Source organism: Urtica dioica, chromosome 3 (assembly GCF_054948205.1).
Source record: "Urtica dioica subsp. dioica isolate 48M chromosome 3, U.dioica_male_clone48M_v1_H2, whole genome shotgun sequence".
NCBI classification, from domain to species: domain Eukaryota; kingdom Viridiplantae; phylum Streptophyta; class Magnoliopsida; order Rosales; family Urticaceae; genus Urtica; species Urtica dioica.
Genome location: NC_142758.1, coordinates 2,177,858 through 2,201,665, shown reverse-complemented (window position 1 = coordinate 2,201,665; position 23,808 = coordinate 2,177,858). Strand labels below are relative to the sequence as shown.

General features: G+C 35.5%; 2 protein-coding genes and 1 pseudogene across 3 annotated transcripts; 1 reads left to right on the top strand and 2 right to left on the bottom strand.

The window, feature by feature from the left end:
- Positions 1 to 1,329: 1,329 nt before the first annotated feature.
- LOC149402012 (MLP-like protein 43) lies at positions 1,330 to 5,099 on the bottom strand. The gene is made up of 2 exons (XM_089609268.1): positions 4,819 to 5,099; positions 1,330 to 1,917 (listed from the first exon to the last, which is right to left on the bottom strand). Exons 1-2 carry the CDS (start codon positions 5,087 to 5,089, stop codon positions 1,640 to 1,642), a joined length of 549 nt encoding a protein of 182 aa, XP_089465394.1. The 5' UTR covers positions 5,090 to 5,099; the 3' UTR covers positions 1,330 to 1,639.
- Positions 5,100 to 17,851: 12,752 nt separating this feature from the next.
- On the bottom strand, positions 17,852 to 18,978 carry LOC149402011 (putative 3-hydroxyisobutyrate dehydrogenase-like 2, mitochondrial). Of its 2 annotated transcripts, XM_089608205.1 has the most exons (2): positions 18,780 to 18,978; positions 17,852 to 18,702 (listed from the first exon to the last, which is right to left on the bottom strand). In XM_089608205.1, exon 2 carries the CDS (start codon positions 18,611 to 18,613, stop codon positions 17,915 to 17,917), a length of 699 nt encoding a protein of 232 aa, XP_089464331.1. In that variant the 5' UTR covers positions 18,614 to 18,702; positions 18,780 to 18,978; the 3' UTR covers positions 17,852 to 17,914. The 2 variants fall into 2 exon arrangements, with proteins under 2 accessions (XP_089464331.1, XP_089464329.1); XM_089608203.1 differs by having other exon boundaries at positions 17,852 to 18,978.
- Positions 18,979 to 21,118: 2,140 nt separating this feature from the next.
- On the top strand, positions 21,119 to 21,822 carry LOC149402010 (receptor protein kinase-like protein ZAR1 pseudogene; annotated as a pseudogene).
- The last annotated feature ends 1,986 nt before the right edge of the window (positions 21,823 to 23,808 follow it).

Genomic DNA, 23,808 nt, shown 5'->3' with positions numbered 1-23,808 from the left:
TTAGTCTTCTGCAATAACTAGTTTGAATATTTATATCACAATATGAAACATTCAAGCTTGGGTGGAACACTTAAATTGATCGATGATTAATTTATGTTTAAGTACCTAGATCATAAATCACATATGCGGTTCACAAGTGTATGTTCACTTAGTGGGAACATTCTGTACATATAAAATATGCAAGACTATGACAGATCTTGACTAGATGCATTGTTTACGATGCCGTTACGACAAATATGTCAGGGTAACAAATGATGGTTACAATGGAAATAGATCTAAATCCTGAAGTTGTCCTAGACCTCACCGTCATATCTTTAGTCTCTTTGATTCATTCGCTCATACCTAGAAACGATGTCATTGTTGATGACAAGTTGACATGGTTGACGTCTGACTTCACGTATCTTACAAAGGTTGTTGGCCGTGGGTATTTGTGATTTTGTGTCAAAGCCCGTTCAAGACACGATAGTAGAACTTTGCAACTTTCTTAAGTTCATAATTAAGTTCTAAAACATTGCGAATGGATGATCTCGAGAAAGCGCAAGATGCTAACATAAAAATCTTGTGCAAGTTGAGAACCGATTGCTTGGTGACAAGCACGACGCTAAGAGAAGAGTACGTAAGGATAGCATTTTTAGAATGGCAAGTGCTTATGTGGTCAGACCCGGCCCAACCATTAGGCCATTTAGGCAATTGCCTTGGGCCTCATAATATTTGGGGGGAAAAAAAGGCCCAAATTTGACGTTGAAAAGTCAAAATTTAGAAAGAAAGAAGCATCGTTTCATGCCAATTTGACCCAATTGTTTTAGACTTGTTCTGCGTGTGAATGCAACTTAAGAAAAAGAAAGAAAGAGCATAGAATTTGAATTGAAAAAAGCTTGCTGGTGAGATAAAATAAGCGGTGTAATTTATTAGACTATCACAAATTTGAAAGAAAAAAAAATTAAGTTCTTTTTTTCCTTATTTTTTGTTAGAGGGTTTGATTTTTCAAGGTTTTTTTTAGGCAGTTGTGATTTAGTTAGATTGATTTTTCTTTTTCTTTTTGTGTGTTAATTTCCTTCTAATCACATGGTATAGTTTGAAAATATGCTTCGGGATAGTTTAAAAGGCCTAATTTTTTATTTTCCTCTAAGGCCACATAATATATTAGGCCGGCCCTATATGTGGTAAGAATGATTCATGAACTAGCCATTTATACTAGTGTCTCAAACAAAGCAAGTATTTTATGTGAATGGCATTCAGATTTGTCAAGATTGGAATATTGCTAAAGATTGTATTCATCTCGGTTTGTGTGGGACGTCGCTGATAGACTATAAATTACGAAACATATAGTAGCTAAATAATAACACCAATATATATCTTAAACATATAGATAAACAACAGTAGCTCATCAGTCATTATTTAGGACATATATATATATATATATATATATATATATATATATATATATATATATATATATATATATATAGATTATTACAAACCATACACAATATGCTTCAATAAGCTGAACACAACTCGAAAGCTCAAACAAAATAAAAACCACACACATACAAATAAGATCAACATATATAGCTTCTAACGAGCTTGGCCTTTATTGGAAAGTAAATAGATATTAGCTCGCTAGAGTATGGAATTAAACTCACGCATCTTGAAGGAGGTGGACATCGAGATCTTTTGTAACTTCATTTATAAGTTCCATTAAGGTGTGGGGATCCACGATATCGCCGTGGTGTTTTTCATACTCGACGATCCAGTGCACCACACTTCCCTCACCATCAGATTTGGGGGTCACTTGAAGGGTGAGCACTATTCTGCTGTAGTGCTCCGTCAGATCTCCTTCTATCACTCTGAAGGTTATCGAATTTTTCTCATCATCGATCGCTTCGATTACTTCCTTAGTTTTTCTGGGTTTACCATCTGAAATAACAATATATGCATGTATATGTGAGTTAATTTGTTACGTACAAACTTGAGAGAGTACTTGATACATTATGTAAGGTTATGAGTTGTTACAACTTGTATAACTATTTAATTATTGTAAATTGTGAGATAAAAATTCCTACTATAGACATTACTCCTAAGACTTTTTTATTTTCGGAAAAATTATATAAAATAATTATTTGAAACTAACCGACTAATAAAATTGACTAGTAAAATAGTCAAAGTTTCAAATTTTTAACAATATAGTCAAAATTACGTTGTCAAATTTTTTTTTGGCACCAAATTAAAATGTTTTACGATTATTTATAAGCAATTTCTTACTTTTAAAAAATTCAACCTAAAATTAAAAAGGCTTTAAAATCTTATTATTGTACATTTTGGATATTTCATTAATTTTAAACAAATTTTTGCTACTTTGCAAATCTATTATTTTAAATTTGTTATTTAACTAAATCACCTTTTTATAAAATATTACTCCTAACACTTATGACACAAATATAATCCATTTAAGATAACTGAGATATACTATATCCAGCGGGGCATGTTTAGCCTCAAGGTTTATCTAGTGAAATAGTTTAAACTTGTTAGCACCAAATTTTCATAATTTATGTTCACTTTGCGATTAAATTTGTTAATAAAAAGTGATAATTTGTTTATAGATGTTCTAGTAACAAAAACATTTGCAACGTACTTTTGGCTGTACAATTGAAAATTTTAAACTTTAAATATTTTGCTAGTCAATTAACTTCAAATAACTATTTATTTTTTCCGCTGAATTATCAATGTGATTTTACAAGGGATAAGAATTTAGTCTGGACATAAAACACAAAACAGTTGCGATACAATATAAAGCGGATTTTGATCTCAATATATAGATCGATCTTAATTGGATCGAACACGTTAACATGATTAAATAACAGGTCAAAACGACACGATTACGATAACACGATTAAAATTTAATTAATACGATTATCAAATGGTTGACATGAAACACGATTATGACCCGCATGAATATGACTTAATTAAACACAACTATTATAGTTTATATATATATATATATGTATATATATACATATATACATATATATATATATACATGTATATATATATATACATATACGTGTATACATATATAAGTATAAATATAACTATGTATAAATGTGATGTAAAATTATAATTATGAAAACAAGAGATAACATTGTTACTACAAATAAAATAATATAAATAACTATATGGTTGAGATTTATATTCACGTAGATTTATATTTATATTCAATTTTAATTAATTTTAAAAAGTCATAAACAATTTTATTTAAATTAAATATATCATATATTCAACTTTATTTAATTTTAAATCTTAAAGTCATATTCAATTTTAATTAATTTTAAAAGTCACACATATATATATATATATATATATATATATATATATATATATTTTATTTGAAATCAATGATATCATAAATTAATCTTTCGTAAACAGTATAGTATTTTTTGGGTAGTATAGCAAACTAGTCAAAATGAAAATATGAAATTTGTTTTTTGTCTACGTTTCACAATTTTTAGGAAAATAGCCAAAGAGTTTATGTGGCAATAATTAAGGTCTGATTTGCCCTTATTTATTAACAAATTCGTCATTTTCTCTCTCTTACTTTTTTCCTACACTTTTTTTACATAAAAACTTCAAAAAACCATATCTATCTCATATGAACTCGAAATTGAGTGATTCTAAATCTTACCGATTCGTGACGTCGAGATCTTCAAAAATATATCCATTATGTTTGATGAAAAATCATGTTTAATACCATAGATGTAGAAAAATCACGTTACTACCTTAAATATGGAAATAACTGAAATTTTTTGAAATTATCGACATAAATATAATTTTTCATCAAACACAATGCGTCTATTTTTGAAGATCTTGACCCCACGAATTTGTAGAATCTGAAATCACTCAATTTCGAGTTCGTATGAGAAAGATACGAATTTTTGAAGTTTTGATGCAAAAAAAATTATTTGAAAAAAAATTGGAGAGAGAAATTGACGAATTTGTTAATAAATAAGGGTAAATAAGACCTTAATTATTGCCACATAAGTCATTTGACTATATCCCTAAAAACTGTCAAACATAGATTAGATCCAAAATCACATGTTTAAAGTGGCCTAGTTATTTATAAATCTCATTTTTTTTACTCATGTATGTATTTACTTGGTGTATGCATGTATGTATGTATTTGCTCTTTGTTCTAGTGACCCTATTTTGAGTACTATGTATTTACTTGGTGTATTATGTTCGTTAAGACTTTTTTATCGTTTTTTTATAATTTAATCACAATGAATTGAGTCCGAATACTTAAATATGATTAAAACACGATTAAATAAATTATTTAATACGATTATTAAATGGTTTAATTTAAACGAATATAGATCTGTAAAAAATATATACGATTGGATTTGGATCTAAACTTCAAACATAATTAATAAATGATCAGATTTTATTTTAGAAGTTATTTTTCAAAACACCGACTACCACTACACGATTAAGATATGAGCACGCCCAAAATGGCAACACTTTAAAAATATACAAATAGATCAGCTACAACCAAAAATCCACAAACTCAATGTCAAAAAAAAAAAAAAAAAAAAAAAAAAAAAATCGTACGAAGGAGGAAAAAAAATAAAGCCATACGAAACAAAATACGAAGGAGTTTTCAATCCAAAGAAATAATCTGTTTTTAGTTAATTCTCTTATATAAAATCAACAAATTAACTCTCTCTCTCTCTCTCTCTCTCTCTCTCTCTCTCTCTCTCTCTCTCTCTCTCTCTCTCTCTCTAACGTAGTGCGTATGGAAGTTAGCTACTTTCTTAACCTACTTACCGTGGAAGTAGGTCCACTCGATAACTGCTCCGACGGTCCCCCATTCGCCATCGTGCAATTCACAGCCATGAATATTTTCAGTGGTGCTGTGGATGTGGTGTGGTTTGTGTTTGACCATGTTGTGGTATTGCTCACATGTTGCTTTGATATCCACATCAAGCTCAAGCTTCCCACACAGATCTTTGGACGCCATTTTATTTCTCCAAGAAATTTGATTGTTATTTCGATTTTCAATATAGAATAGATAGGGACCTCTTCGCCCTTCGTACATCAGAAGATATATATTTATAACAGCTATATTATATGCAAAAGATATTCAAGCTTTAAATGTGGGGTAGCATATTTATCTCGACTTAAATATAAAAATTTAGACTTTTGCAAGATATATACTTAAAATTTCATATTTGTTAAAGTAAGCGGTGACGTGATGGATCTAGAAAAATGGATCATCAAGGGCACACATAAATTTTTTATAAATATTTATTATACAATTTTCAACATTTTTTTTAGTTAATTTTGAAAAAAATCTTATAAAACAATTGAAGATCAATGAATACGATTATTACTTCTTAAAGCTGAATAATGGAATAATTATTATAGTTGATCGATGTTCGATATTGAAAGTTCAGATCTATTGTATAATCTGTCTTGTTAGGTGTTGTTAAGAACAACTGCAAGAACAACAAGCAACAGATAATAAAAACAAGTAAATGACACCAAGAGTGGTAACCCAGATCGACCTCAAATACCTACTCTAAAGAGATATTATTTGATGGTAATGACGGGTTTTGATGAACACCCCTAGTTGGCAATTTAAAACTCCATAATTATTTGAGCAATTGTACTGATATATTGACACCAACATTTACCAATATTATACTATAATAATAATATATTTATTGTTATCTATTTATTTTTATCTTATTTGAGCAATTGTACTGATATATTGACACCAACATTTACCAATGTTTTACAAATATATATATATATATATATATATATATATATATATATATATTACATATATTGCTTAGGGACATGAAAATAATCTTATATAAAGTACTATAATTTTTTATGATGTACTAAATGTGAGCAACTCTTAACATTTTTTTTTAAGAAGTGTGGATGTTACCATGAGATTTGTTTATCTAAACACTCACGTATGGCGGAGGAAAATCATTGTTACATATTTAAAAATAAGGTGGAAAATAATTGAATAACCATCTCATCAAATATATAGTAATTTCAGTTGGTATCCGAGAAGGACACTCAATTCATAGAGTGTGATCTGATATGTCTACTAACGATTATGTTTTGAAATGATCATAAAGGAAGGACAAAGCATAGGTCGACCTCTACTCTTGGAGGGACCCGATTATGGCTACTTGAAAGCAAGCATAAATTTTTGCTCAAAGCGATCGATGAATAGCTTGACGAGCTGTTCAGAATTCTTAGTGTGATCCAATCGTAACAGATGAAAAAGGTGTTACCACTTTGAAGCCGGAAGACAAGTGGACATAAGATAAAGAGAAAGCTACTATTGAGAATTCTAAAACCATGAATGTCATATTTCTAGCAATTGATAAAACCATCTTCAAGTTTATCTCAAACTGTGCGATTGTCAATGAAGCACAGGATATCCTTTAAATTGTTTAGGAAGGAATGATAAGGTCATAACATCTCGCATTCAGATGCTCATAACCGGGTTTGAAAATTTGAGAAATTTTGAGAATGAAAGAAGATGAAACACTCTATGAGTTCAATGTTATGTCTCCGGCTATTCTCTTTTCGTTATTATTATTTTCCACCTTATTTTTAAATATGTAACAATGATTTTCCTCCGTCATACGTGAGTGCTTAGATAAACAAATCACATGGTAACATCCACACTTCTTAAAAAAAATGTTAAGAGTTGCTCACATTTAGTACATCATAAAAAAAATATAGTACTTTATATAAGATTATTTTCATGTCCCTAAGCAATATATGTAATATATATATATATATATATATATATATATATATATATATATATATTTGTAAAACATTGGTAAATGTTGGTGTCAATATATCAGTACAATTGCTCAAATAAGATAAAAATAAATAGATAACAATAAATATATTATTATTATAGTATAATATTGGTAAATGTTGGTGTCAATATATCAGTACAATTGCTCAAATAATTATGGAGTTTTAAATTGCCAACAATACATATGCGTACTCCATTGGAGAAGTTGATGTAACTTGAGCGTGAAAGTTCAATTGAAGATATGATCAAAATAAATAAATAAGCGGTGAGACGTCTCGATACAATTTATTTCTTCTTTAAATCATCCACTCAATTTATTGCACAAAGTCATACTTCATCTTAGAGAAGTCTAACGCTACCATTAATCATATGGTCTTATCTTATATGACATTATTCACTTGTCAAAAAAAAAAATGACATTATTCAACAACTGGCGACAACTATTATTGCACTAATTATATAATAAATATTATTTTTACGGATCCATACTCCATATCTTATCGGATCTAAAAATAATAATAATAATAATAATAATAATAATAATAATAATAATAATAATAATAATAATAATAATAATAATAATAATAATAATAATAATAATAATAATAATAATAAGGAAATAAAATAAAATAAAAATAATTTCTTAATTTATGTAAGTTTGACGATTTCAAAGATTGTGTATCCTGATATCTTGAACTTTAAATTCCTTTAATGTCAATATCTGACATTTCTTATATAAATTATAGTATAATTATAAGGCAAAGCCAAGCCTTCCCCTTTCTACTTTCTAAAAGTCTCTTTTAAAAGAAAACTATATAATTCTCTCAATCATATGTATTTTGTTTGTCACTCCTATCTCTATTTTATGATTGACAGTTTAGTCGTTGTGATCAAAGTTTAAAGTATCGTAATCGTATTGCAAATTCAATTATATTAGTTTATTTTTTATCGTACTTGATATACCGTGATATTTAATAAAGATATACAGCAAAGCATTACTTCAATAAATAAATTAAAATTATTGATTTACACATTATTTGTTAAATTATCGCGATATCTGCGATATTTACTCAAATAATTGCGGTATTTGAGATATTTTATAAAATAATTGCGGTATTTACAAAATAATTTACAATATGTGTGAAATTTACTAAAAGTGAAGACATTTGCGAAATATACCTTAACTGTTACCATGGGTTTGTAAGTTGCGGAATCCGTGCAAAAATTGCGGTGATTAAATCCTGGATCGTGATAACCGGCCATTGTTGTTTAGAAAAAATCAATTATATCTTTTGGATTTTAGTCAAATGATGGATGTTTATTCTGTATTTTCAAATTTATTATAATCATCCCCGCAATTTCTTGTTTATCATTAAATTACCCGCTCATTTTTACAAATCAGTAAAATATATCTTCACTTTAAATTTTAGTTGACTTTTACCTGTGAAATTATCATGACTTTAGTTTATCCCCTAAATGCTCATCTGTGAAATTCAATAGGATCTATGGATCAATCCAAGGTTTGGCTTTTTGGGGGTTCCGCTCGGGAACCGGACGGGTTCCGGCGAACCGGAGGGGACAAGGACGGGACAGACAAAAACCGTTTTCGTGAACTGAACCCGGTCGAATCGGACCGGAATCCTCTGGACCGGGTCTCGTTTTGCCTTTAAATACTTTGCTCCTCATTTCGCGAAATCTTATTGTCCCGAGGCTGAAATCGACGGATCCCGTCCCGACCGAATACATTTTCTTCTCTTCTTCATTTGCTCAAATTCTGGCCGGATCCCACGAATTTCGTTGTCCCTGGTATGCTTCCTGCCGGATCCCGCTCAGTGCAAGCCCTTTTTATCTAGATCCCGGGGAACCCCAGAGGTATCATCAGAGGCTTTCATTTTTTAGGTTTTTTTTCAATTTTTTCTTATGAATTGATGATTATTGTGATGATATTGTTGAATTTAAATTAATTTCGAGATTATTTGATTATTTTCATGATGAAGTTGAATTAAAATGTTGATTAAAATTAATTTGATGATTATTGTGATGGTTATGTTGATTTTTTTTCATATGAATTGATGATTATTGTGATGATATTGTAGAATTTTAATTAATTTCGAGATTATTTGATTATTGTCATGATGATGGTCTTGAAATGTTGAATTAATCTTCATTAGATTATGAATTGATGATTATTGTCATGATTAAGTTGAATTAAAATGTTGATTAAAATGAATTTGATAATTATTGTGATGGTTATGTTGAATTGAAGTTAATTTGATGATTGTTATGGTGATTTGTGAATATGTGGAATTGAAATGATCGTGATTATGAGGTATGGCGTCCGACCCGACATACAAGTATTGCGACCCCGTCGAAGGACGACCACGTGGATACAAATGCAAGTTTTGCGGGCACATCATTGGAGGTGATGGAATCACTCGTGTGAAGAACCACTTGGCGAACGTGGACAAGACCAAAAGCGTTAGGTTTTGCGACAAAGTTCCTCCTGAAGCAAAATTGGAAATGCAAGAGTTACTCCTCGGGAACTCTCAAAAGAAAAAGCAACGTCAGAGTTAGGGTTAGTCGATACGAGCAGACCTCCGAAAAAGTCTAGGGGGAGTCGAGACTCTGACGAAGACGTAGACGAAGAGCAGGAACTTCGTCACGTAATGAAGAGGTCCCGAGAAGCACAAGCTGCCGAATAGTGGTGGAAAGAATGTGAAGGTCCCGGTGGATCCTCCGGAACTCCTGAGATAAGAAGATTTGCAACGACCGCACTGTCATTGTACCAGAGCGATAGTGCACGCCAAAGGAGGGTGGATGAAGCGCAACCCGGCATCAAGAAGAGGTTGGCCAAAGCCATCGGCCGATTTTTCATTTACTCGCAAGTTGCCGCAAAAAAGACAATTGACCATCACTTCCTGAACATGATTCATGTTTCCGGTGAAGTCGGTAAGTAAAAACTTTTTCTATCGATTTTACAAGTATAAATTGCAAAATTTGGTATTTGATATATTGATCTTATTTAACTGTAGGACCAAATGTCATGATGCCCCGCCCGAAAGACATTCACGGCTAGATCCTCGACGAAGAGGTACGACACATGCGAGCGTATGTCGAAGAACAAAAGGTCAAGTGGCAGACGTACGGATGCACTATTATGGTCGATGGTTAGACGGGACTCGCGAGATTAAGCATAATAACATTATGGTTTATTGTGGTGGGTCCGCCGTGTTCCTGAAGTCAATTGACACGTCCGACAAGATCAAGAGTGCGGAGTACCTCATTGGGATACTCTCCGAGGTGATTGAATAAGTGGGACCCGAGAACGTCGTACAGATCGTCACCGATAATGGGTCGAACTACAATTCTGCGGGGAAGAAGCTGATACGGATGCACTATTATGGTCGATGGTTAGACGGGACTCGCGAGATTAAGCATAATAACATTATGGTTTATTGTGGTGGGTCCGCCGTGTTCCTAAAGTCAATTGACACGTCCGACAAGATCAAGAGTGCGTAGTACCTCATTGGGATACTCTCCGAGGTGATTGAATAAGTGGGACCCGAAAACGTCGTACAGATCGTCACCGATAATGGGTCGAACTACAAGTCTGCGGGGAAGAAGCTGATGAGGAAGTACAACTTGTACTGGACCCCTTGCGCCGCACATTGCCTAGACTTGATGTTCGAAGATCTCGGGAAGAGACCAAGTGTCGACAACATGGTGAAAGTGTTGGTGATTAGTTCACCTTAATAACCGTGCAGAAAAAATAATTACGCTACTCGAAAGCTTATTAAGGTGGTTATTAAACAAGAATCTAGATTTACTTGTGTGTACTATAAAAGTTTGAGAGCGAGCAAGCAACCGATAAAAAATTAGATTAAGTTCTAGTGACACTTACTCGTTGGGCTCACGAACTGAATCATTAAGCTTTGACAAATCCGTCTTCAATCTTTATAAGACTACTCCTTCGTGTTGTTTCTGAAACTTCGGGATCAGCTTCAAGTCGTCGTTGATGACAGTGCAGTCTTCCAAAATGTAATCTCCAAGACGAATAGGAAATATGAGTGGGCACAATCTTTATCTCACTACGACCTTGAACAATGAATTCAGGTCGCACCGTGTTTATGGGATTGGAATCACGGAGTTCCAAGGGCAAGGGAGAGAGAGAAATTTGCGTCCACCACATAGAGGGAATGGACGAAAATTCTAGAGCAATTAGGTACATTATTTTCTCTTCCCTTGAACCCATATTTATAGTAGTGGAATGGAGAGGTTTTATGAAACCCTAGTCTCCAATTAAAGATCAACCGTTCGATCTTTATTTAAATTCCTACTTTCTGTCTTAACCCTTAAATAATAATCTAGGATATATTATTCCATAATATCTTCCTTTAAATAAGGAATCTATTTTAAAAAAACAATATCATATTCCCTTTTAAATAGTGAGATAATATCAAATCTAATATTATCTTCTAGATATTAGGAATTTAAATATAGAGAGAATAAAGTCAAATATCTTATTTCCTTTTAAATATTATTCTCTCTTTATTTAAATCATGAAAGAGAAAAGTTGGTCATATTCCCAATATACCCACTATGGGTATTTCGAATTTCATGTGCCCATGAGCAAAGGATTTTGTTTTTGGGCATTTTCCCAATATACCCACTATGGGTATGGACAAATTAATTTCTTCTCCATGGGCCAAGGAATTTCGAATTTTGCAATGCCCATAAGGCCCAATTCAAAATTCAATTAATTATTTACTTGATCCAACAACAAATAATTAATTCCATTATAAATAGTTAATTCGACAAATAAACAAATTTCCGAATGTATACTGCTAATCAGATTACAACATGTGAGATTATAATAAAAACATTACTATTAGAAAGTTCATATTCGTCTTTATCGAAGCCGAATCGGGGACTATGGACCCAGTAGTTGAAGCTTAACGAATCCGATCAAAAAGACGAAATAGTCATTTCTCTTTTTCGATCGATTCGTCTAATTTTAGTCAATACTCCACCGTGTAAGCTAAGATTGAACTCTCTTTTAATACTAGAATTATATTTACTCATCGTGACGAGTGTCCACTGATATAGTCAGTACGTGATCAAGATCCTCCAGGTTCAACAATAGATGTCTACTGTTTACATATATGTCTACTATCAATGTCAACAATAGATGTCAATTGTTGACATCTATAGTTGACAAATATTGTTGATGAAATTGATTAAAAAAGATGAAAAATTAGTACCTTCAGCTGTGGCTCCGTCGTCGTGTTCTTCCTCACAATGTACTCATCGGCGCCTAGGGGTTTGAACTCCAAATCCTCGGATTGGAAATCGATGTTTTGGAATTTGATGTCAACGACATGTGTCACCAATTTCCACCGACGCAAAAGTGGAGATGCCATCTCTGAAACTTTCTCGGAATACGAGAGAGACGTGAGCACGGGCATTGTTTCAAACGCCCATATCTGTAATGGATACAGAAATGAAGGGAAGTTGATCTTTCCTTTAGAGGCTGCCTTGGAGGAGACGTTCTTTATGTACTTCCTGGCACAGTCCAAGAAGAACTTCCAGACCACGTTACCCTACGGATGGGAGTTAAATTGGTCTAGGTCTTCTACCAACCTCACGTATGCCCAGTCTGGAATGTTGGTATGTGGTGCGGCAGCGAGAAGCACATTGATGAGAAAATGTAGAAGCAAGATCTTCACTCGCTTCTTCAGATTTTGTCAACCCTTGCTCTCTTTGAGCTGCGAGGTTAGCACGCCATGAGTCTTGTACGTCCCGTTGTTGAAGACACTCGTGAACGATCCGTCTTCAACAACTTCTGTATAGCTGTCGACTATACGAAGACCCGTGATCTCCGCGAAATGGTGGATGGTAAAGGCCCGAGGTTCACCCTCGAGCTCAATGAAGAGCGCATCCTCACTCATGTGCCCTTCAAACTGACCGACCCTCATCAACAAGTGGTTGATGATCTTGGACGACCTGTTGATCTTTGGGAGCTTCAAAAACTAGCCGAAGCAAGACTCTTGAAAAAGAGCCGTCTCCTCCGCTGTCATGTCAGCGGCTTCTTCGCATTTATCTAGTTAACCATAAAAACTGAAATTATTGTCCACTATGTCCCCTTCGGGGACAAACCTCTCCCATCCCTGAAAACCATTACAAAAAAAAAAGAATGAGAAAATCAGAACACAACCTTCAAACACTAAGATGGCAATTGTTGACATCCATATGTCAACAACTGGATGTTTGTTGACATTGATGTAAACTATTAATGGCAATTGTCGATATCTATACGTCAACAATTGATACCAGTTGTTGACATATAGATGTCAACGATTGCCATCAACAGTTAACATCAATGTCAACAAACATCCAGTTGTTGACATTGATGTCAACTGTTGATGGCAATTTTTGACATCTATATGTCAACAACTGGATGTTTGTTGACATTGATGTCAACTATTGATGGCAACTGTTGACATCTATAGGTCAACAATTGATACCAGTTGTTGACATATAGATGTCAACAATTACCGGTTGACATCAATGTCAACATACATCTAGTTGTTGACATTGATGTCAACTGTTGATGGCAATTGTTGATATCTATACGTCAACAATTGATACCAGTTGTTGACCTATAGATGTCAACAATTGACAATGGTATCAATTGTTGATGTATAGATGTCAACAATTGGCATCAACAGTTGACATCAATGTCAACAATTGGTTCAACAACAACAATATTCATTCAACAACAACAATATTCAATCAACCCAATAACAAAATCGAGATAGCCCAATGCAAACCAAGATAACCCAAAACTAGTTAACCAAAACTAAACCGAAATTAAAACAAGTCTATCCCCAAATCAATCAACAAATCAACCGAAAACCCCCAAACTAACCTGAATATTGGCGGACTTGGGGGGTTGCTCTTCTTCATCGGCGTCAGACGTAACAAGCATGGGCTTCACCTTCCCACGTCGAGGCTTCTTCGCCGAACTCTTCACCGGTTTAGGTGAAGTTGTTGTTTTTCTTTTCCGGGACGCTTTGGGTGAAGACAGTTTGGGTGAAGACGGCGAGTCCTCCGGCGCCTTCGTCTTTGTCCGAGGACTCCGTCTAACAACTTTATTTAGTTTTTTCCCGGGTTGTTTGGGTGATTGAAAGTCGTTATTGTCCATTTCCGGGACGGTTTAGGGTTAGGATTTGGGGGTTCGGTGAGAGAGGGAGATTGCGACAGAGGGAGAACACGAGAATGAGAGAGAGCGCAAGGATGAGAAAGATGGAGAGAGAACGCGACAGATGATGGAGGAGGGAGAGTGGAGATGACGATGGTTAGACGGGGAAATGAGGAGAAGTGGGCGGTTTTAGGAGAGAAGAGTGACAGTTTGAGGAGAGACAATTTTGAGGGGAAAACGAGGGATATGAGCGGGAATAAAGATGAGCGAAAATGAGGAGTGAGATATGAGCGGGATATGGAGAGAGTTGGTGTGAGTTGTAAGAAAAATTTAAGTGGAGGGTAAAAGGGTAGTTGTACATTTGAGTTAGTGGAATTTGTGGCCAAATTATGAATTTAGTGGGAAATTGGAAAAAGATAGTGATTTGGTGTAGATATGGCAATTTTTCAACAAAATATTCAAGTGAATTACATATATACCACTTAATACTTTAATTATAATGCAAAAGTGATGACAATTTTGTAATTTTAGTACACAAAACATCAATCCTTCATCTCTATTTTAATTTATACCAAACACACAAATGGATAGATTCTAATCTTTCCTCACATTATACCAATCAACTTTTACGAAATTTATAATTCATCACTTTCTTTTATTTTCTTTTCCCTCTTAGTTAATCTATGCATCCATTTTTATCTCCTTCCTACCAAGCAAAGTCGTGGTTGAGTAGGCCATCGATGGTCATTACCAAGTGATCTGATAATCCCTACCTACCTACCTACTATAGAAACACCTGAAAAAAAGTATTTAATTTAGAAACAAACAATTTAACAAAATTATGTGAAAAAAAAAACAATGACCTCACGGGGGTTCTTGACAATAATGATATCGTATAGGGAAACAAACACGGAGTGTAGCGATGCGGAATGACAACGAACCACATCGGTGAGGTGGCGGCAAAGAACATTCCTATGGATTCGTAGGAACATTTCCATATAAGGCGCCCGATTTGATCTTTAACTCGTTCGACCTTATCGTCTTGAGGGCCAGGCGCTCATCTCGAGTGACCTCACTATTGTCTTGCTCGACATAGTGGTTGTCCAGATCATCGTCGACTATGAAGACTTCGTTTATTTGTCTCGAGTGGGCTCAAGTGTTGGAGACCGTGGCACTGGTGTGCATAGAGGCACCTCATCTGGAGACACTATGGGGTCTGACCATGGCTCGTCTGTTGAGGATCTCGTGTGAGATTGAGGTATGTGTATGGCGAGAACACATAAGTGTTTTTGTGCCCTCTCATTCTACCGCCAAAATATTAACGATATGTTTCAAGCTAGCACTTGAGATTCGTTCGCGGTTCAACCCAAAGCCGGACCCCTAAGGCATGCAAGACCTGTTTCATTGGGCTAGGTCTCGGTAAGGTATGCGAGACTTGCCTTTTGAGGCTGGGTCTCGTCTGTAGCCTGCGAGACCTGCCCTTTTGGGATGGGTCCTGCCCGTAGTCCGCATGACCTTCACGAGGTCTCACACGGTCTTTGTCAGAGACTGACTCTGCGGTGGTCATGAATGATTCATTTTCTTGTATTCTGTTGTCGCCATTTGTAATTCTGAGGGGCGGTTTTCCACCATATAACAAATAGATTGATGAAAATATTTTTTAAATGATATCGTAATTTTCTCCGAGAGTATACTTAGAACGAGTAGTTTCTCTATATTCGGTATCAATTGCGATCTTTACTTTATAACAAGATTTGAACAATATAAAGTATTCAAAAAATATTTTTTTTAACTTTTATGATATTAAAGTTATTGGTTTCAAGATATACTAGGGGAAAAAAAAGTTTATTTAACCTTTCGAATATTCTTATGCTATGATGGATATTCTAATATAGATGACTAATATTTATTTTTTAAATTAAAAAGACTAAAGAGATGTTTTCCAAAAAGATGATAGTATGTCAATGGTAACAATCAATTTTTTCAAAAATAATTTTTTTAAAAATAATTATTTTCTTGTAGGATAACATTCACGACTCCGGTTATCTTTGTTTTCACAATAATATGAGTGAATATATTAACGTATTATTTGAGAGCATTCCCAAGAAAGATGTAATAGAGTTAGATAAATTTGATTACATAAACTATTTAAATGTGATTTCTTTGAAATAGTTGGTATACATAGTTGATGTTGGTTTCATAGAAATTAGTTGACTAATGTCAGGAGTCTCTAGAATAGAAGCTAAGGAGACTTGTAAAAGTCACGAGTTGCTCATCTCATTACCAATTCGTTTTGAGATGGAAATCCATGATACTTTTACGTGGTATCATAACAAGCCTAGTTGGCATCCGATCTAAGTCAGTGAGATTCGGCTCAAGATAATGATTCATTCTTTAACAAACCTTTATTTTGTGGAGGCATGTCGATTCTCCGTGAAAAAGATAATTGAAATTCTGATTCGACGCACAGACAAGATGTCGCACACAATGTGTTGACAATGTGTCCGACAACTTGCTTGAGCACAGATTATGGATAAATAACAAAACAGTGCAGTAAACAAAGTACACACGATATGGTTACCCAGTTCGGTGAAACACACCTACATTTGGGGGCACGCTGCCAGTGGAAAGGTTTTTCACTATCTTGTAGTCAATAGTACACACAAGGTTTATATCTAATTACAATCAACAAATCAATAAAACCTAGAGACTATTACCACCAGTGATCACCTAGTCAGGGACTCCCCCTGAATTTGAGCTCTGTCTCAATTCCACCCTTCGAGCAACCTCCTGGCTCGGATGACCTTTAGTCTTCAGCTGTACGTGAACCTTCAATCACGAGAACACAAAACTCAACTCTCACAGACACTCAATCTTTGTGGAATAGTGTTTGAGAGAAAACACCGCTTATCACCAAACACACAGCCTCCCAGTCCGCCGGTCTTGCACGTCTAAGAGCTCTGAGTGTTTGATGAAAAACGTCAAGGCTGCTAAGGGGAAGCGTATGGCTTTTATAGCAGCTGCACAATCCTGGAAGGTATCTCGGGTTTCCTTACCCGGCCTCAAGTGAATATCACAAAGTAAAGACTCCAGCGAGGCGTATAATGTGCAATGAAGACAGCAGCAACGAGATATCTTGAAATGAAGGCAGAAGCGAGAAGATATCTCGAAGTAAAGACAGCAGCAAGGCAATATTTCTTAATCAATTCACCAGCGAGACAATCTGTCAAAACCGGAAACTTGCCTGAAAAAGAGTCTGCACACAGGAGGAAAGATGTCATACCAAAAGAGTAAACATAACGACCGACATCTTTCCACACATCTTGCACTAAAAAATAAAGCCAATAAATAACGTATCAACAATAATGAACAAAGTTTATAAATGTTATCGGTTGCTTCTCTCATTACTCTTACTTAGTATTCGAATTTCGGTTCAATGTAGTTTGCATGGACTAATTTTAGCATCAAAATTTACCACTCTAGGTATGTAAGATAAACAATGCAAGGATAGTACAACAGAATCACTTGTTTTTTATGTTAGAACACAGCATCAAAATATTTTCTTAGTAGACCTCAAGATTAAAGTCGGTACCCATCATTGACCGGTGATTCTATTTTACAGTAGTAATGGCGGTTGATGGAAATGTAGATGGATATTTTATAGTATTGACTTCGAAATTCTTTGGTTCGCAACATCAATTTATAGTATCGACTTCGAATTCAGTCCAACTTTCAGTTGCAGGAGGGTGGCTGCTGCAAGAAAAAAACTGGCAAAACATATGCAGCTTTCATTCATTTATCACACAACCACATAAGAAATGAATCTCTAGTCATGCCAAATTCTAAAAAGAAAAACAAAAACATCAGTCTGAATTCCCATTAAGTCTGTCAATAACGGTGATGAGACCGTGAGTCCCAAGCTTGCCGTCCCCATTGGCCACCATAGCCGAGAACAACTGCTTACAAATGGCCGCACCGGGCAATACAACGACTCTCTCGTCGCCTTCTCCGCCTCCGACGAAACCCACTCCCATACCCAGGTCCTTGACCATATACTCCGCAAACCCGCCCGGCCCAAAGTCCCGATCCACCATCCTCTCCCCGAAGAGCTCCATCACCGCCGACCCGGCCGCCCCGCCCCGAACGGCGCCGAGGAACCTCTTCCGGTCCAGCCCGACCCGACCCGCGAACGCCAGCCCCTCGCTCAGCCCCAGCAGGCTGCCGCCCACCGCGATCTGGTTCGCGATCTTGCAGCTCTGCCCGCAGCCGGGCCCGCCGACGCGCGAGGCCTGCCCGAGGACGCCGAACACCGGGGCGAGCCACGTCACCACGCCCTCGTCGCCTCCGGCGAGGATGGCCAGCCTGCCCTCCCTGGCGCCGGCGTCGCCGCCGGAGACCGGAGCGTCGACGGACCAGCAGCCGCGGGCGCGCGCGGCGGAGGAGATCTCCCGGGCCAGCGCGGGGCTGCTGCTGGTGCAGTCGACGGCGACGCAGCCCGGGGAGAGGGCGGAGAGGAGTTTCTCTAAGACAATCTGTCGAACATCTGGTGGGTGGCCGAGCATGGTGAAGACGACGTCGCAGGAGGCGGCGAGGGAGAGGAGGGAGTCGGCGACGATGGCTCCCTGGGATCGGAGGGGATAGGATTTGGATGGGTCGCGGGCGAAGACGGTGACGGAGTAGCCGGCGGAGAGGAGTCGGGAGGCCATGGCGCCGCCCATCACGCCGATGCCGATCCACCCGATTCGGGTCTGGCCTGGACTTATGGGGATTGGGTAAGGATTCCTTGCCATCATCACACACGGAGAGGAACAGATCGCGGTGCTCCCAAATGGAAATTGTAACGAGGAATCATTACAACTGCAAAGGTTTAGTTTTTTACAAAGTGAACAGTAATTTGTTTGAAAAAGAAACTTTCGAGCAACCAAGTCCCTTTAAGCTTTAAAAGATACGTTTTGAAAACATATATATAATAATAATAATTATTATTATAAGTAAATAAGTCATCAAAATTTAGATTAGTCAAATACAGGATTTTTTTATAAATTTTAAATAAATAATCATTAAGAATTAGCACAAATGAAGTTCAAAATGTGTTATAGATCAAAGTTCAAAATCAGTTTTGAAATCAACTTATTCATTTTGGGCCAAATTATCTTTTATAGTCAAAATATTGTATTTGAGCACACACTAAGAGCAACTACAATGCATCTCTAAATTGAAGATAGAGATAGAGATGACTTTGCAATACATCTTCAAACATATCTCTATTCTTCATATTTAGAGATTAATTGAATAGTGTATCTCTAAATATAGAGATGCACTATTCCATCTCTATATTTACCCAAAAACTTTAAAAAATTATATAAGCAGCACAAAATTTAATTTATAACTATAATTTAATACTTTATATGTATTATGTATCTATTCGTAAATTATGTGTATTCTAAAAATTATTAATCAAAAAACAAATCGAACTTGAAAAAAGAAATTAAAATTACTACAATGGAAATCACAATATTTTACATAGACAATTAAAAAAACATCAAGACATTTAAAAATTACATAATTAAAAAACTTAAGTCACAATACTACATAGACAACAAACAAAAAAAAAAAAAAAAAAAAAAGAGATCAAGACACAAATATAAACTCAAAGAGACAATAAATAAAAACAAACTACTTAGACTTATATGAAAGTCTAATAGCTCGAAAAATCACTTCCAGAATCTCCAATATTATCAAATATTATCCCAAACACATTCGTGGAATTAGAAGTTTCAGACTGTTGTAGTTGTTTCTCACATATTTTATGTGTAACACGTGCTTGTTCTTGAATAATATAAGCACGTCGGTGTGGATCAGAAATAGTATTTGGGTCTTGTATCATGATTTTGATCTCTATATCTTTCTTTCTGGGCTTCATGTCTTCCGCTTTCATTTCCAAGAGACGACGTGCAATTTCCAACTGTTGCTGCTGAGCTTCTAATTGTGTTTGCTTTTGATGGTTGCTCTGTTTCAATAACTCTTTTAGTTCGTCATCGCGTTCTCTTTGTAATTTTTCACTAGCTGAAGTCTCTTGGTGCAATTTTCTCTTAAGTTTTACCTTTTTCACCCCAGTTGGTTGAGTTGCGAACCACCAGATGTGTCGTCATCTAAATTAATTGAAAAAGAGGAAATTCCCATACTTGTCTCACACAATTTTTCAATTTTTTTCAGCACAACAATTATAATATGCATTCGGCATCTAAGAGAGTCAGGGGTACGATACTCCATAGATTCACAAAAATTTTCTTGGATGCGACCCCATAAACATTCGGCATTATTAAACCTACCGGATATAGGGTCTTGTGAAATTTCTAAGTAGGCCATATAAAGGGATATATCTTCTGAACTATAATAATTAGAACCGCGACCTTCCATTTTTAGGATGGAAGGCAAGTGTTTGGAATGGAAGTGAATTTTTTGAGACAAACTTGTATTTCATAATGGAAGTGAATGTTATGAAAAGGCTTGTATCTCTGAATGGAAGTGAATGTTATGAAATGGCTTGTATTTATAGAAAAAGTATGAAGTAGACAAACGAATCTCGTTCTTTGGATTAGATTTCTTTATCTCAACTATCACATTTGGATTGGATTTCCTTATCTTATCTATGAATTAATATCTTGTGGTGTGTTTTATTTATTTTTATTAATATAATGCATTTACTTATGTTGTAGTGTGTTTTTATTTTATTTTATTATGAAATGTAATATTTTAATTTATGTACTCAATTTTCAATTAATATATTGTCATATTTATGTAATTAATGAATGTATTTATGTAATTAATGAATAGTTTCAAACGTTGGCTAAATAGCAATCTCAAAGTGTAAATATGGCTATATACCTAATGGATTCATATATATAACTGAAAAAACAATTTTCTAGTCAACCTCCATTCAGGTATAGTCATTTAAATTTTCTAGAATTAAGCTACTAGCCACAAAGTTCGATCTAAAATCATGAAAAGTTTCGATGATATATATATATATATATATATATATATATATATATATATTTGTTTTGACACTTGATATTGGTAAATCCACAGGAAAAACTGGCCAACCAACAAACATCCTCTCATGGTCCACGAGGCTAAGAATCGCCAAGGGAACGGCGAGAGGATTGGCATATCTCCACGAATGTAGCCCAAGAAAGTTCGTCCACGGAGACATCAAGCCCTCGAACATACTCCTCGACAACGAGTTCGAGCCACACATCTCCGATTTCGGCCTAAACAGACTCATCAGCATCACCAGTAACAATCCCTCCTCCGGGGGATTCATCGGTGGTGCCTTGCCCTACCTCCAATCGGCCCAGCCCGAGAAATCCAACAATTACAAAGCGCCCGAGTCCCGTGCCCCCGGAGCTAGGCCGGGCCAAAAGTGGGACGTGTATTCTTTTGGGGTCGTTTTGCTCGAGTTGCTCATGGGCAAGTCTCCCGAGCTTTCGCCCACCTCGTCGAACTCGTTGGAGATTCCCGACCTAGTGAGGTCGGTGAGGAAAGGGTCGCTATCGGACATGGTTGACCCGATCTTGCTTCAAGAATTACGTGCCAAAAAAGAGGTGATTGCGGTTTTTCATGTGGCATTGGCTTGTACCGAGGCCGACCCCGAGATCCGACCTCGGATGAAAACAGTGTCGGAGAATCTCGAGAGGATCGGCTAATGACATCAGGAATTTGTTGTCTCAGAGACGTGGAATCGATCATAGTGAAGCATGATTTTTTTGGTAGGCAAATAATTGTTATTCCAAATATTTTTCATCCCCTTTTTCTGCTTTAATCAAAGTATAGCTAACTATTATGGATATACAACTTATTTTTCCTGACCATTCACGAAATTGCATTCCAATTCTAGCAATTTCAAGGTCTCCCCTTAAATTACAAACGTAGGTTCATTTTGTACTATAAAAATTCTATATACGCGCAATCTTTCTAGCATGTTTGCATTTTTCTCTACATGAGAATGTTTTCTTAATAAGTTCATCTGCTTCTTATATATGGATTTGGTGTGATTGAATTATTAAGCTAAACATTTCTGATAGACAAACATGTCTGGAGATAATTACTTTCAGTCTTTGTTAAAACATGTCGTTTCATGTTTAATATCGAATACAACAAATAGTAGAAGGCTAAAAAGATATACTTGTTGGGAAAAATTAGCCTTCTACTTTCATGTTTCATGTTTCTTTTAGACCGTTTTGGACCGGACCGTCTTAGACCGTACCGTTTTAGACATATTTTTTTATTAATTTTTTTTTTAATTTTATACTAAACCGGAGGTTTGGTCTAAACCGCGGTTTTAGATTTTTTAGACCGGACCGGACCGGACCGTTTAAAAGTTTAAATCGGACCGGACCGGACCGGTGAAATTTTAAACCGTTTAAAACCGGACCAACGGTCTAAAAACCAACGATTCGGTCCGATTTACGGTTTTACCGATTTTTTTGTGCCGCCTAAGACAAGAGTACAAATCCAATGGCCCCGTAGATCTTTTAATAAACCTTTCATTAACAATATGATACTTGTACTAAAGTCATCTTCAACTGTTAGGGTATATTTGGTTCAAAAGTGAAACTAGAATGAGAGTAGCAATAGTAATGGCAATAGCAATAGAATGGAATAGAAATGACATGTCATTGTTTGGTTTAAACTTTTCAGGTGAATAGAATAGAAAGTCAAATTTACAAATTTAACCACCCTCAGCTGTACCATCTTAGCTTATCTTGTTAAAAAAAAAAAAAATCGGCGAACTGATAGTTTAAACCATGGAATCCTTGTTCAGACCGATGGTTTCGGCGACGACAAGATCCACAAATTTTCTTGCTCCGACTTCTTTGAATCTGATAGCGGTAATTGTAATTTACCGGCACTCTCCCCGCACACTCTCCGTGACTTTAGATCTGATTTTTTTTTTAGCTCGAAAGTTTATGACGGTCAAGTTCAGAACAAGCATAAAGAAAAATGTTTTTTTTTTAATAGTTAGGGATAATTTTGGAAAAATTGATAATGGAATGCCCATTGTTTCTATTATGTGATGGAATGAAATTGATGTAATAATCAGTGTGTAGAATCCTGATTCCAAGTTATAAAAAAAAAACTAAATAATTTTTTTTTTTTGGAATCCATTGGAATGGGCCTAATTCCCTCCAACTAAACATAGCCTTAGGGTCTATGGCTTACATGAATATTATGTAATCATTGTTTATAAAATTAATAAAAGAAGCATACATTTTTTATCATATGAATAAAAATAGAGTTGATTTCATAGAATTAAAGTAACATAACATTCATCCATACCCTTAGTCTTTTGCAATAACTAGTTTGAATATTTATATCACAATATGAAACATTCAAGCCTGGATGGAACACTTAAATTGATCGATGATTAATTTATGTTTAAGTACCTAGATCATAAATCACATATGCGGTTCACAAGTGTATGTTCACTTAGTGGGAACATTCTGTACATATAAAATATGCAAGACTATGACAGATCTTGACTAGATGCATTGTTTACGATGCCGTTACGACAAACATGTCAGGGTAACAAATGGTGGTTACAATGGAAATAGATCTAAATCCTGAAGTTGTCCTAGACCTCACCGTCATATCTTTAGTCTCTTTGATTCATTCGCTCATACCTAGAAACGATGTCATTGTTGATGACAAGTTGACATGGTTGACGTCTGACTTCACGTATCTTACAAAGGTT